Source organism: Aythya fuligula, chromosome 10, assembly GCF_009819795.1.
Source record: "Aythya fuligula isolate bAytFul2 chromosome 10, bAytFul2.pri, whole genome shotgun sequence".
Lineage (NCBI taxonomy): Eukaryota > Metazoa > Chordata > Aves > Anseriformes > Anatidae > Aythya > Aythya fuligula.
This window is the reverse complement of record NC_045568.1, coordinates 15,444,904-15,459,179: the sequence shown is the minus strand read 5'-3', so window position 1 is coordinate 15,459,179 and position 14,276 is coordinate 15,444,904. Positions and strand designations below refer to the sequence as shown.

General features: G+C 41.5%; 1 protein-coding gene across 11 annotated transcripts in view; it reads left to right on the top strand.

Annotated features, from left to right (window-relative positions):
• MAGI1 (membrane associated guanylate kinase, WW and PDZ domain containing 1) overlaps nucleotides 1-12,892 on the top strand; it is a 314,918-nt gene extending 302,026 nt beyond the window's left edge. For 6 of the 11 annotated variants that reach the window (XM_032193828.1, XM_032193821.1, XM_032193825.1 and 3 more), the window contains 6 exons: nucleotides 8-211; nucleotides 5,849-5,939; nucleotides 6,059-6,122; nucleotides 6,986-7,132; nucleotides 8,258-8,396; nucleotides 12,015-12,892. In XM_032193828.1, the coding sequence (XP_032049719.1) occupies nucleotides 8-211; nucleotides 5,849-5,939; nucleotides 6,059-6,122; nucleotides 6,986-7,132; nucleotides 8,258-8,396; nucleotides 12,015-12,715 (1,346 nt within the window). In that variant the 3' untranslated portion in view covers nucleotides 12,716-12,892. Of the gene's footprint in view, nucleotides 1-7; nucleotides 212-5,848; nucleotides 5,940-6,058; nucleotides 6,123-6,985; nucleotides 7,133-8,257; nucleotides 8,397-10,371; nucleotides 10,461-12,014 lie in introns of all 11 variants that reach the window. The other 5 variants (XM_032193829.1, XM_032193824.1, XM_032193826.1 and 2 more) reach the window with 5 other exon arrangements.
• Nucleotides 12,893-14,276: the final 1,384 nt, after the last annotated feature.

Sequence of the window (14,276 nt, the reverse complement as noted above, 5' to 3'; positions counted from 1 at the left end):
ACAAAAGCGGGAAATGCATGTGTGGCCATGCCTCACAAAATAGGTCGGATAATTGAAGGGAGTCCCGCAGACCGCTGTGGCAAGCTGAAAGTAGGCGATCGGATCTTGGCCGTGAACGGGTGCTCCATCACCAACAAGTCGCATTCAGACATCGTCAACCTCATTAAGGAAGCGGGAAACACCGTTACTCTGCGCATCATTCCAGGAGATGGTAAAGTATTTGTTCCCTGCTGTGTTATCTCACCCTGTTGTTGCTTTGTTCCTGGGCTTTTCGCATCAGTCAGAGCTGCAAAAGCATAAGGATTTCCACTCCTGATTTGGGAATTAGTAGCAAGGGGGCTGTGAGTGTCCCATAGATGTATTCCCCTTTTCTTTCTATAGAAGTAGGAGCCCTATTTTTTTAAAGGAAGAGACTGATTTAAAACATAATAATTACATTCCATTTTACTGTGTTCCTCCAAGTATCTCCTTAAATTCTTCCATAAATTTGATGCGTATCTTAGTACTCTCTGATTTGATTCTTAGGTTAATAATGGAGCTTCAGGATTTTTTGAGAATCACTGCATGCTCAGTAATGTACGGGATCCCTGAAGCTTTCCACAGGCTATAAAGAGATCACAGAAAGAGATAAACACTTTGTCATGTTTTAAGCTGTTTGAAAAGAAGATTTGTTTTTATTCTGCATAAGTTGCTTTTTGAAGCCATCTCGGTACATTTTCAAATGACTTTATTAAATGGCAATGGCTCCGGAGCTGCTTGTGGGCTCGCAGCCGACAGTCATAAGGGTTCCCCTGGATGAGATCGCATTGTTTCAGATGAGAGGGAATGTGCAGGATGCCTGGCAATACGCTGACACTTGGTACTATTTTCAGGTCATTGAACTGTTTGGTTAAAGTGAGGGTCTGCGTTATATATCAGTTTCATGAAATTAATCCCTACCTGCGATGCCAAATAAGAATAGAGCAGAAACGTATGTGAAGCATCTGCAGCAGAGCTAAAATTGCTTTGGTTCCAAACTGTATGAATTTCATTTGTTCATTGTCCTGCTCTGCGGAGGACAGGTTCACAGAGGGTACTCGTTTGGCAGAAATTCTTTCACAGTGCTCTTCTTTAAAGCTAAATCCATGGGTATAGAATTTGATAGCTCAGATGCAGTGCTAATGAGCATTTCTTAGAGTTGTACAGGACATTACTTGCATTCAGTTAAACGTAGAGAAAGTGTGATTAAATTTGAAAGGAAGGTTGAGAAAGTCTGAGTGAACTGCAGATGTCTCTTCACAATAAGAACTACTGGAAGGAGACCTTTTCATCCTGCAGCCTGACAGGAAGCATTTTGCTGTCACTCTGTCTGTTTGGACTAGCACCAGTGCACTTACCGCTTCCGAAGAACCGGAGGGAAGCTGTGAACTGAGCCTGGTATCTGTAATGCAGAATGGAGGAGTTACATGATGTGATTTTCTGTGGGAAACATTCACTAGTTGCTAACTCTCCTTTCTATGGCTGTAGCAAGCTGAAACGGGGATTTGGTTACCCCACAGAGCACAATTGTGCTATGTTTAGCTATAGGATAAGAACAGGGCAGGACCAGAGGTGATCTGGTTATAAATTATTTCTCTTTAGGGTGATCTGTTTTTGCATGAAGGCTTTATTTTCCTACCGTCTAGCAGCAACCAGGTCAAATGGGATGTGATCCTTTACTGCTTCCAGCAAAATAAATGTTCATGAATAATAAAATGGCTGTGAATTAGGCTAATGGCTGAGCTGGCCTGTGTGTGCCAGCTCTGGAAGGTGAACCAGGAGAAGAGTTGTTCGTTACCTTTATTTTGGTATCTGATCAAAATCTAGGCAGATGAATCTTTGAAGAAAAAAAGAATACATATGAAATAACTTTTAAACCATTGGGATTTTTCAAGAGGAACATAGCATCCTGACAGGAATGCTCAGCCAGCCTTGTTCATGCAAATGTGTGTACAAAATACCTTGTTAAATTGCTTAGGTTAGGAGGGAGCTCTGCAGCTGTGAATGCATCAGGCATTCCTAGAGAAGATGGAGAGCTGTAATTCTGGGAAGGAGTCAACTCTTTTCTCTTGTAGGAATGCAGGCTTTGAGCATTTTTGTTTGCTTAGTCCTGTAAATTCAAAGTCTGATTGCCAGCTCTATCTGCATTTAATTTCCAAAAGCTAGTAAGGCCAACCATGAAACATGGTGAGAGGTTTGCTCAGAAAACATGCGATTTAAGGAATCAGTCTCAATGTTGTTTTATTTCTGTAGTTGCCTTCTGATTTTGGGGTGCTTTTTCACAAGTCTAAGGGGTCTAACATTGTATTTTGATGGGAAGAAAATGTGTGCTTCTCAGTTAAAGGTGAAACTAAAGCTCATCACGAGACTCACAATAAACTCACATTGCTAATCTCTTCTAACATTATTAAAACCCTCAAAGGTTTTGCTGTGTGATAGTCTTGCACCAACTCATAGACCACTACAGGAGTGTATTTGCAATGGCATTATGATGGGTTAGCATGGCTGATACAAGGATACAAGCAGCCCCAAAAAAAACCCAACCTTAGATTAGGCACTGGTGTCTGGGTATTCAAGGGCAGAATAGTGCAAGAAATTGGTGAAATCTGTAGGGTTTAGAACATACTGTTATTGACTGAGACAACCTTTCCTGTGTTTGTGTTCTTCTCCAGTTTTGCATGGTGGCTGGCATGTGTCCTGCGTCTAAAACACTAGCAAAAATGATGCACAAATCCTGCCTCATGGGATAGGGTGGGCTAAAGATAGACCCAGTACAGTGGTGTGAAGATACATCTGTACCAAAGATGTGTTGTTGCTCTACTTGGTATTCTTAGTGTGACCTACTAAAGGGGAGGAATGTTGCTTTTTTCTTTGAAGCCCATCTTCATCTCATCTCCAAATATTTGTGGAGGATTTCAGGGGCTTTGTTCTGGGTGAATACAGCACACTTAACCATGTTTCAGGACCTTCTGAAGTTGGAGACAGATTTTAGCATCAAGGCATCTTTACAAAATACACAGAATTGTTTTGTGAAATCCAACAGTTTAACCACGTACAGGGACGTCTCCTCCTCACACAAGCCAGCTGTCGACAGCACCGCCTTGTAAAGGCATCTTTTGGTCGTGCCTGCCCCAAGAGGTGCAGGCAGACCCAGGAGCCTCTCTTGCTCTCTGTGCCACTGGATGCAGGCCAGCTCTGGTCTGGAAGATGTTACGGCTCCAGATGCTATGGGTTTGGGCATATTAACTTGGGCACAATGCTGCAGGCAAAGGAGCTGTGCTCTCCTTGCACCCATCTGTTTGAAATTCTTTTTCTCTTTCCCTTTTCCTGAGTTTCCCTTGACAAGCACTGGCTATAGAAAGGAAAAACCTTCAGCTCTTTTAGGTCCCTCCACAACTGAAATAAATCCGTGAAATAAAATAGGTTCCCAGATCCAAGTAAACCCATGACCACCACTTTTCCTCCCATTTCCTCCCAATTCTGCAAATCTGTATTACAGCTGGACTCTGTTTAATAGTGGGAGCTTTTTTCATAGTCAATAAAGTGAATTACCAGATCCTTGGAGCTTATGAGGCAAACAAGGGCAGGGTAGAAAACCTTGTAATTTTATTCTGGAGAGCAAGATATTTCCACCCAGTTTTTGCTTCTGTTATCTGATGATGCCTTTTTTTTTAAGAGGGACTGGAACTAGAGAAATTCAAGAAACAAGCTGCATCTTTTTAACCACTGATTGTGCATTCAGCTTAGATTTTGCTCTTGAAAAGTATTGATCAGTGTTTTGTGATGAGTTGTATTCCATGGTCCTCTTCTAGATGAAGTCAGTAGAGCATGTAGTGGGGATGTCCTGTGTACAGAACTGTTTCACAAAAGAGCAAGTGCCTGCCACTGTGGTGACTCTAACTGGGAATGCTGTGCCTAATGAACAAGCATTTCTGTTGACTGTGATTTTGCAGTCCCCATGCCCATCCTTGTCCGAGGTAACCATTCAACATTTTGAATGGTTAAGCATATAACCACTGACTCTTCCTCTGAATTCAAACTCCTGTGTGAGGGGGAAGATGTTTTCAGGAATTGCTGACCTGCAGGCACACCAGAACAATTCAAAATTTAAACTGTTCAGTACTATTTTCAGTTCCGGATTGATGCAACATGGATTTCTGGAAAATGTGTTGAGTTCCATACGCATGTGTTCCAGGCCTTTCCTCCAAAACCGTGTTGCTGAAATTTGGCTAATGACATTCACATGACCTTAATTTTAGATAGTTTTAAATGTTTTAAATTTAAAAGTTAACTCTGTATTTATTGAAGCCTATGATAAAGCTCCAAAATCGCAAGAGGATGATTTTGCCATGCTATACCATGAGGAGCAGCTAGATGGTCACTTTTAGCACATGCCTACAGCAGCTCCCTTCCCTGTCCCCAAAGCAGGAGTGAGGAACTCACTTGGAAGCACCTCCTGCTTTGCATGGAGAAACACGGCTTTTGCACGTGCTGACATTGGGCTAGGAATCCTTCATCATGGTGTAAATTAAGCTTTGAGGTTAATCCTCTTCTCTGTATTCTTAATGAGTGTCTTTTTTGTTTGTTTTTTTTTAAATGGTACCCAGAGCCATTGGTGCATTTGGTGCAGGCAGTTCCACATCCCTGTGTGCACCTTTGGGTGCTCAGGCACCAGTGGGTGGCATTTCAAGGACAAATTTCAGCAAGTTTGGGGTTTAGCCATATTCAATATCACCTTGTAAGGCATTAGATAAAAGCCACATCTCAATCCTACTGATTGCAATTTGTGATGGAGGAAGTACTGCTAAGCTCATAATCCATGGAATAGTTATTGCTACTTTAAGATTAATCCAGCCAACCATCCATATCTGGAGACTTTAATGATTGGAATTTTGGAATTCGTGCTGTTACATAACAGACAGGGCATTCTTCAACCCTTCCTTCACAAGTCAGTCTTTGTTCTGTGTCTAACACAGAATTTATTTTATTTTTTAGATTTTTCTTGTTTTTCCAATGGAGTGTCTTTGGATTTCCCTTTAGATTGATGATCATGGTGATGCATTTGGTTACTGAAAAAGCCTCATTTGTGTAAAAATAAATTATAATATGTATGCATTATACAAATATATAGAAATATTTTACTCCCTGCTCTACACTATTTGTGGTGGCTGGCCGTGGTGGTTTCTGGAACGCACATTCTTTTCTAGTTAACTTATTCAGTGATGAAACTAAATATGATGTTTTCACTAAAGCCTTGACATTTTCAAGAGCATAGGCTCCAACAACAGCAGTGATGTGACAATGTTTCCTAGCTTGTTAGGAGTGTTTAGAAGGGCTTAGTGTTTGGAAGGCTTTTTTTTTCTTTTTTTTCTTTCTTTCTTTCTTTTTTTTTTCTTACAGAAGAGAAGGGTAGAAAGTGATTTTCTACATCTGATGACAGATACCAGAAAAAGCAGACCCTTGAGGATGGGGCTTTGGACAGCCTGATATAGTGTATCTTTAAGGTCCCTTCCAGCCCAAATCATTCTGTGATTCTGTGGGGGACGTATCGTGCTAAGTTTCAGTGGGCAACTTAAAGGCCAATATTTCTGTGCAATGGGGTGCTGTACAGTTTTATATACATAATTGCTATGACTTAGCTTAGGCTTTGTCCTGTCTGTTTTGGGATTTGGGAAATTTTGAGCCAGTTTCCAGTTCTTAAAAAACAAACAAACAAAAAAAACCATACTGATGCTTTCCAATTAAATGACTTTGCAAAATTTTTTTTCAGTGAACAGCCAATGGTCTTCCTTCATAATGAAAAAAATAAATAAATAAATTTGTTTTGCAGAATCGTCCAATGCTACTTTATTGACCAATGCAGAAAAAATTGCTACAATTACCACCACACATACTCCTCAGCAAATTCCGCAGGAGACCAGGTCAGACTGTTTTCCTTGAGGAGAGCATCTTGCCATGCGCTCTGTTTGGTTACTTCTTAATCACCTTCACATTCCATGAGCTGTGTTTTTCCTCTCCCTCTTTGTTTCATTCACTGCAGCAGGAACAACACCAAACCAAAGCAGGAATCCCAGTTTGATTTCAAACCGCCCCAAGCAGCGCAGGTAAGGAGTGCCTTCCTAATTGCTTTGTTTACCACAGACTGTTGCTTCCAGCCTGCTGAAGGGCTGTGTTCAAATGTTTCCCTTGAAAATTCCTACTGGGAGGCTGCTCTCCCTCAGTCTGTTTGCTGGGATTTGCTGATTAGTTTCTTAGTATGAATTGCTGTTGTTTCATCTGACAAGCATTTCCAATGCATTCTTATCAAGACTTTAAAAATAATAATAAAAAAAAGCTAACATTTCTACCACAGTAATAATTGATGGGTTTTTTTGTTTTTGTTTTTGTTTTTTTTTTGTGGAAGTGTATGTTTTGAGGGGGCTCTCCACAAAGTACTGTTGCGTGCAAATGATAAAATCAGAGAACAAAAAGAGCAAAACTTAATAAGGGGCAATAGCCAACATGTTCCTGGTTTTGCAGACAGGACCTTATTAGAGAGGTTATTCCACTGTTATCTTTCCTTGCCGCTGGCCATCCCAGAAGTAACCTCTTCCATTACAGACTTCAAAACATCCCTACGCCGACAGCATTGTGTTGTAGAATAAAACAGTGCATGTTCTTCTGACCTTCTTTCAAAGGAATAGAAGAGGTGGTAACAGAAAGGAGAAGACAGCACCATGGCGTAGACCCATCCCATGTACCAGCTAACTAGAGCCTGACACTGGGAGGGAGGTCATCCTAGTCTTCCTCTGCAGATTGGGACTGAGGAAGCAGGAAATGCTCGTGTGTGTGAAAACTCCACCGATTTTATTTTTGTACTTAATGAGTTCCAGAAATAATAACGTTCACTGGTTGAATAATTTCAAAATGAGAAATAGAGAAGCATTTAACTTTCTGTTGAATTGCACATATGTTGTCTTCCCTCCAGCAGGACCAAGATTTTTACACTGTTGAGCTGGAAAGAGGAGCCAAAGGGTTTGGCTTTAGCCTGCGAGGCGGCCGGGAGTATAATATGGATCTGTACGTGCTGCGGCTAGCTGAGGATGGTCCAGCTGAGAGATGTGGGAAGATGAGGGTATGCACAAACAGATTTAAAAAACACACTGCTTTGCAATAAACTGAATGCCCTGCCCATCCCCTACAGGCACGCCTTCTGCTGTGCCAGCTAATGGGAAAATTAAATTGAAGCAAAGGAGCAATAGATTTACTTCTATCAGTGACTTTTCTTACATTCCTTATGTACATGTACATTCTACAGAAGTGTGCATGCATTGGAAGACTTCACCCCATCCTTGTTTCAACCCAGATTTCCAAATTCTAATACATAAACTGACTTTTTAAGCCTAACAAAGATATGCGTGGTAATGAAAATGTTACAGTCACAGTCTTTGCCAGCTCCTTTAAAGCTGGAGCCATGAAAAGAGAATTTGGTTGTCTTACCTGATCCTCTCCTCTGCTGGGTGGAGTGGTGAGGGACCACTCATATATGTTGACTGATGGGTTAAAAAATTACAGTATAGTTTTTAATGAGTATTAGCTGTTAATTTTGCACATCACCTAAATTATAAACGTTATAGCATGGTCGTACATTATAAAATGCCTACAGAAAAAGTAAATTGCCAAGTTTTATGCACTCCATGCTCCTCTGATAGAGAACGCATAATAACTTTACAACATGTCTTTGTCTTCTCCAAATAAATCACACACAGGGCATTTTCAAAATTCTGTTGCTGGGGCTAGATTTATAAGTCCAAAATCTTTGCTGATGAAAATAAATCATTGCTGCTGTGTGGAAGCCAATGCTTTAACAAGCTCCTCCAAGCCCTGTTTTTCTATCCTGATAAATTATGTTTACAAAAGCAGGTTTATTGGTTCATACCAGCTCTCTGTATCCGAGTGAGAAATGGACCCCAAAAAATATTTGAACATGCTGGTAACAGCAGTTTGTAAAACAAGCAAGTTTGACAAAAATCTTAAAAATAATCAAGATAAAATAATGCTTCTAATATAGATCTAGTTATTAAGCAATACAAAAACGCATGGTGGTTTCATGGAACAGCAGAGAAATAGTTGCACACTTCAGGCCTTCTGTTTTCTTCATGTCTGCCCTGCATGCTGGTTATTGTGGACTCAAAGCGGTGGTGGCCCTCCTGCAGGTTTCTTTCTAATCTTAGACTCTTCTCTTTTATTGCTTTGACAGATTGGTGATGAAATCCTAGAGATCAACGGGGAAACTACCAAGAACATGAAGCACGCTCGGGCCATCGAACTGATTAAAAATGGTGGCCGCAGGGTCCGCCTGTTTCTGAAACGTGGAGATGGCTCTGTCCCAGAATATGGTGGGTCAAACTATGAAAACATTCCTTTCTTCCCTGGCATCACTCCATGAATGATTTGTCTCAAGATCTGAAGCGGGAATTCTTTTTTATTTTCCTTTCTCACCAGTGTCTTACCAACCTTTGCAACATATGGTTAATTGCCTCGCTTGTGCTGAATTTTCTACACATTTCATCCTTTGCTTGCTTCCATGGACTTGGGGCGCAGTGTAAGGCAAGATCATCATAGCAGTATTTTTGGTGATCAGAGAGGAAAACAAAACAAAACAAAAAACCTTATTGTCTTGTCCAGCCAAACAAGGAATGTCATTGAACTGTGCCAAACTGTTTCTCAGCGGCTGAATTGTTGTTTCAAATAGGTCTCTACTTCTAATCAATGCAAAAACTGGGATCCTGATTTGTTATTCTGAAGCAGTGAATTTTTTGTTAGGTTTTTCTCTTAGTTCTTGTCTGTATCCATAGACATGAATGCCAAGATGGCTTATGGGATTTTTGCCTTCCCTTAATATTTATGTAAATATTTATAAAGTTATTTAAGAAGAAAAAATAAGAAAAGCTTTACTACAAAAATATATTGATTTGGCCTCCTGAGCCCTTTTCTCCCCCTTTAAACAGTCTGCTGGTTTCAACTTGTTAATTTGTGAGGTCTGAAAAGGTGTGGAGGTTATGAAAAGGTGCTCTCGTGTCTGTCTTGGGGGAAACACTCAGTCCTTGTTTCTTACTAAGAATTGCATTAGAATTCCTTTTCTTCCCCCGGAGGTTGGATTGCTGGGTGGCTTAACTTAGCACACTATTTAATATTATAATTATGTCTTATTTATTTGAGATAATTGTCAAATATTGTGCCCTCGATGGAGGGCTACTCCCAACCAAAGGTCTTTGAGGTTTCTATAGAAACTGATGATTGAAGGGATGTCCTTTATATTTTTCTCCCCTTATTTGGGTTATTTCTGTGTCAGTAAGTTCTGTGTTTATCATTCACTCCATGTCCTAATAACAAAACCAAAATCCTTCTGCACAATTTATGAACTAGATTTTCTTTTTATTTACTGTACCAAGTTTGAGCATTTCTGCTCACTCTGTTCATTATTTAACTTTAAATGACCAATTCAGAGTATAACCAACAAACAATTGAAGTATTTAATGATACGGAAGGGAAGTTGTGGGTTTACACTTCTGTAATATAAATAGCACACCAGAAGGTTCAATGATGGCACTGAAATTCTGTAATGTTCTTTCTACTTTTGTCTTTTCCTATACTCCTTCGGATGTACAGTACTGTATCATATGCTAGACTGCATACATACCCTGTAAATTAAGTGCTTCACATCTCAAAGCATATGTCTGTTGCACTGAGGATGAAAATCCAACACCAATTTTATTTTGGCTAATGCTAAACCACTAAAATGTTCATTCTCCAAGCAAGGATTTAATATACAGGGGCCGCACTACTGTAAAGAATATCCTTGTAACATTTGGGACTCCTTCCTCTCTTTGTTCTGTTCGCTGCAGTCACAAATGGTTCCTCTAATAATGTTAAGTTCCAATATTTTTCTGACTCGATTGGAACGTGCTTCTCTATGAGGCTGTATATTTTTGTAATGAGTTTTGTACTTATTTTTAATGTTGTGGTCTCTGGTGGACTTTATTTTTCGTTGTTGTTTGATTGTTAATGTTTTTTCTATGACATTCTGTGTCGCTGTTCCAGCTGTCTTTTAGAATGGATGCTCTCGTTGTCTGGGTTAATGAATCACCTCTTAGATGTCTCTTTATGTCACGATAATAACAACTGCTGTCTTTGCAGCCTTATATTTGGGTGAAGCCTAGACAATCTGACTGGAAAAATAAACTTTCTTTATTCTAAGATAAAATATGAAGATTTTTCTTTCTTTCACCTTTAATATAGGGAATCTAAATTTTCTACTTTTCTCTTTCTCTTTCTCTTACTTTTCTTGGTGCTGGGCTCTTCCTTCCTCAGCGATGATACCTCCTAATATCGCTGCATGTATGAGAAATGACAAGCTCGGGGAGTCTTGCTTCTACCTTATGGGCCATAATCAAACTACGGTTTGTAGCTAAAATCAATATTAGGTGTTTTTGTGCTGTGGCCTAATTCCCTCACATTGCTTTCCGCTTCGCTATATTTTATATGTACAGCAATTCATTCCGAGCACCCTGCGTCCCCCGAATTGTAAGTACACCACTCAACACGTGTAAGCCTCGTTTGTACCTTGTGCCATAGCCAGGTTGCCACAAGCCGCGTGCTTACAGCCACGGAAAAGCGGTGTGGTCCTCCAGCGGCTGCCTGGAAAAGCTAATAAGCAAAAACACACGCACGTGAGTTGCACCATGGGTTTCACCCGGAAATCACCAAAATAACGGCCCACGCACACACTGACCCTCCCGAGCTAAGGAATGGAAATGCCACCAGATGGGAGACACGTTGTGGTGACAGGAGCGGGCACAGTGTTTGGCATGGGGGAGGGAAAACAAAAAGGAGAAAAGCAGAAAAATTTCTGTCCCCACAAGTGTTTGTGAGGGTTTTTGGTCATTGCCAGCAGGACAGCCCACCTCGAGGTTAGTGCAAGCAGCAGGGAGCACACAGAGAGTGTAGCTAACACCGGCCCTGCTGCCATGCAGAAGTTACTTTAAAAAGAAGATAACCAAATAAAATAAATGCTCACATTAAGTCAGCACAGATACCTTCATGTTTGCTGTGTCTCTAATGAATCATTCATAAACATCCGTTACAAATGACGAGGGTGATTGTAGCTAAGCTACTGTGCAGGGCTGGGGTTTGGGTTTGGGGGGTTATCCTGCTGCTTTGCAGTTTGTTACAGAGGTAGCTCAGCTGTATTTTACCTGAAATGCTACAGGAAAATAATGAACTGGAGATTAGGTTTTAATCAAAGCCATTCTACATATTACAATACCTTTCCATTGCTTTGATACAAAAAAAAAAAAAAAAAAATCATACCTTCTGTCATCATTTGTTGAATCATTGTGGCAAAACCAAAATCTACCCTAGGACTTCTAATAACGTGGCAGAATTAAGTGAGATTAAGTAAAATGGAAATTGCTTGATTACAGTCTAATTCTCACACCTTCAAAACGTTATTTTACAAGGTCAAAACATAATAATCAATTCTGTTTTCTGTGGCTTTTTTCCGCTATTTGAAACAAAGCCTGCCACAACTGGAAGGCAATGCTTTCAAAAGACTTAAAAGAAAAAATCATTTCCTAACGGCCCTCTTTATTGGAAACTGTTAAAAAAAAAAATCCAACAACTCAAACTACATTTTTTTACCCCACTGTAGAGAAAGTAGTGTGAGCGAAACATTGTGAATTGGGCTTGGGGGAAATGTAAAATGCCCCATGACAAGAAGAGCATAAAGGCAATATCAGCTTGGACCAAAACACGGCTAATGAACAGAGCAGCACCAGTACTAACCTGTAACTCTCGTTGTTCGCAGTTAAATTAACAAAAGCTCCGGTTAGCCTTCGCTGACTGCTTTAACAGTTGTTTGTTTTTGTCACTAATGAAGTCTGAAGAGTGCTAAGTGGTGTCACGGCGCCGCAGAAGGCTTCGGTACCAAACGCTTTGCTGTTATTTTCTTTCAGACCCCAGCAGTGACAGGAACAGTCCCGCCACAGGTTCACAAAATGTATCGGAAATGAAACCCGCGCCATCCGACCGACGGCAGCACCCATCATTGGAGTCCAGTTATCCACCAGACCTTCACAAATCATCACAACATGGGGACAGGCGGACTTACGTTAGAGACCTAAAAGGCAGCAGAGAGGTTAGCAGACATCCCAATGAACACCACACTTGGAATGGGACTTCTAAATCCAACGACACCGTGCCAGGCAGGAGGACGGAGAGGTCGCCGGACAGGAGGCGCGAGAGGCAGCCGGAGAGGGCGGTGGTGAACGGGCAGAAGAGGAGGTCTCCCGAAAAGCGGAGGGAAGGGACGAGGAGCGCTGACAACACCCTGGAGAGGCGGGAGCGGCACGAGAGGAGGAGAGACCTCTCCCCCGAGAGGCGCAGGGAGCGGTCGCCCAGCCGGCGCCGGCGCTCGCTGGAGAGACTCACGGAGCCGAGGAGGTCGCCAGAGAGGAGAAGAGAGGCCTCCCTCGACCGGCGGGCCAAGTCGTCCGACCGACGGAGGGAGAGGTCGCCCGACAGACGGCTCAGGGAGGAGCGAGCCGGCCACCGGGAGAGGGAAGACCCCGGCTGGAAGCACGAGGCGAGCCGCCGGCACCTGCCCGAGCAGCGCAGGCGGCCCTACAAGGAGTGCAGCACCGACCTCAGCATCTGAGGGGTCCCCTGGGGTCCCCGTCGCCTGCCCCACGCCGCAGGAGTGGAGGAGAGAGCGTGGGAGCTGGAAGGATCCGGCCTCCGCAAGGCGAGGAGACACCCGGCACCTGCTGGTCCTACAAACCTTTTATGCAGATGAAATCTTATAACAAACAAACAAACAAAAAAAAGTGTTGTGCCTGATGTATAATATTAAAGAAAGTATTTTTCAGTGTATTCTTTTTTTTTTTTTAATTACTTGCCAAATGTTGGTCCTAAAGGATTATAAAGTTTTGTTTCTACATTCTTTGTAGATTTCTTAAGAGTAATTCCTTTATCGGGCTACTTTCCCCCCTCCCCACTATAGTAAATGGGGGTAGCCAGTAATATAATATAGGTAAAGGATTTTATGACCAAGTTTGAATAATTTGATCCAGACTGTTCTCTAGTGACTCACTGCTACACTGTATGTAGAAAATTTTTTAAGGGTTGGGGGTGGGGAAGGAAGAAAATTGTTCATCTCAGTAGGAATGGAGCGCTCCTGCTGAAGGAATTAAAAAAGAAAGAGACAAAATGTTCCTAAAATTGCAAGAACTGTTTGAAGAGACTACTGTTTCAATGAAGGATATTTATAATAATAATAAATAATAAATAAATAAAAAAGAACAAAAAAAAAAAAAGCAAAACCCACACAGCACAAGATGATTTACGATGAGGAATTTCTAGTTTGTTCCATGAACAGTTTATACTTTCAGGCCCCCTCTACAGGATGCGCAAAGGCAGAAAGACTGGTAACCACCATGCCTGTGTCACACACTAACGTAGACTGTTGATCTCTCATTAGCCTCAGCAACACTTAACGATATGTCATTAAGGCAGCCACCGCAGCCCTGCTCATCTTCTAGATGTATATGGACAGCAACCCGAGCATGCATGGTATTGTTTGTCTGCTTTGAAGCAAGGGAAGGGAACGGGATCGTGGGACAAGGCGCAATGCGGTGGGGAGCGGAGTCCTCCCTCGGAGCGGGTGTATTCCTTCTGCTCAGGCCAAACCAGTGGGCTTTTCTTACTTTGCCAAATTCAGAAAATTCCCCTTCTTGCTTGGTATTTAAGTTTTTAGTTTACTGGTTCATCCTTACTGAGACAAAAGGAGTGCACTTGCTGGGGGAAAAAATAAAAGAGGGAAAAAAAAAAAAAAAGGATGTATCAAAGGAAAAACACGGGCAAAAAGAGGCAATCAGTGGGACAACCTGGTTGTAGAAGCCTATCCATACTGGTTATATGCTGTAAATTTGAGTCTAAGAACAGCAGCAAAAGGGAAACCTGCAAGTTTCTAAGTTGTATTTTCAAATTTGCAAGTTGTGTGGTAAGTCTGCTGTAGCATTGGTATAAGATTTTAATGGATTACTGCCTAGCTGAGCCAAAATGTTTGCCGTTACTGTTGGACCACTAAAGTAAACTGCTGCTTTTTACAGTGCATTGGTGTGTACATGTATACTGTTTCACATTTTCCATATGAACACAAAAACATTGCAAGTCTATCACTGTTGTTGCCATGGTACTGTAAAAACAAAACCAAGAAA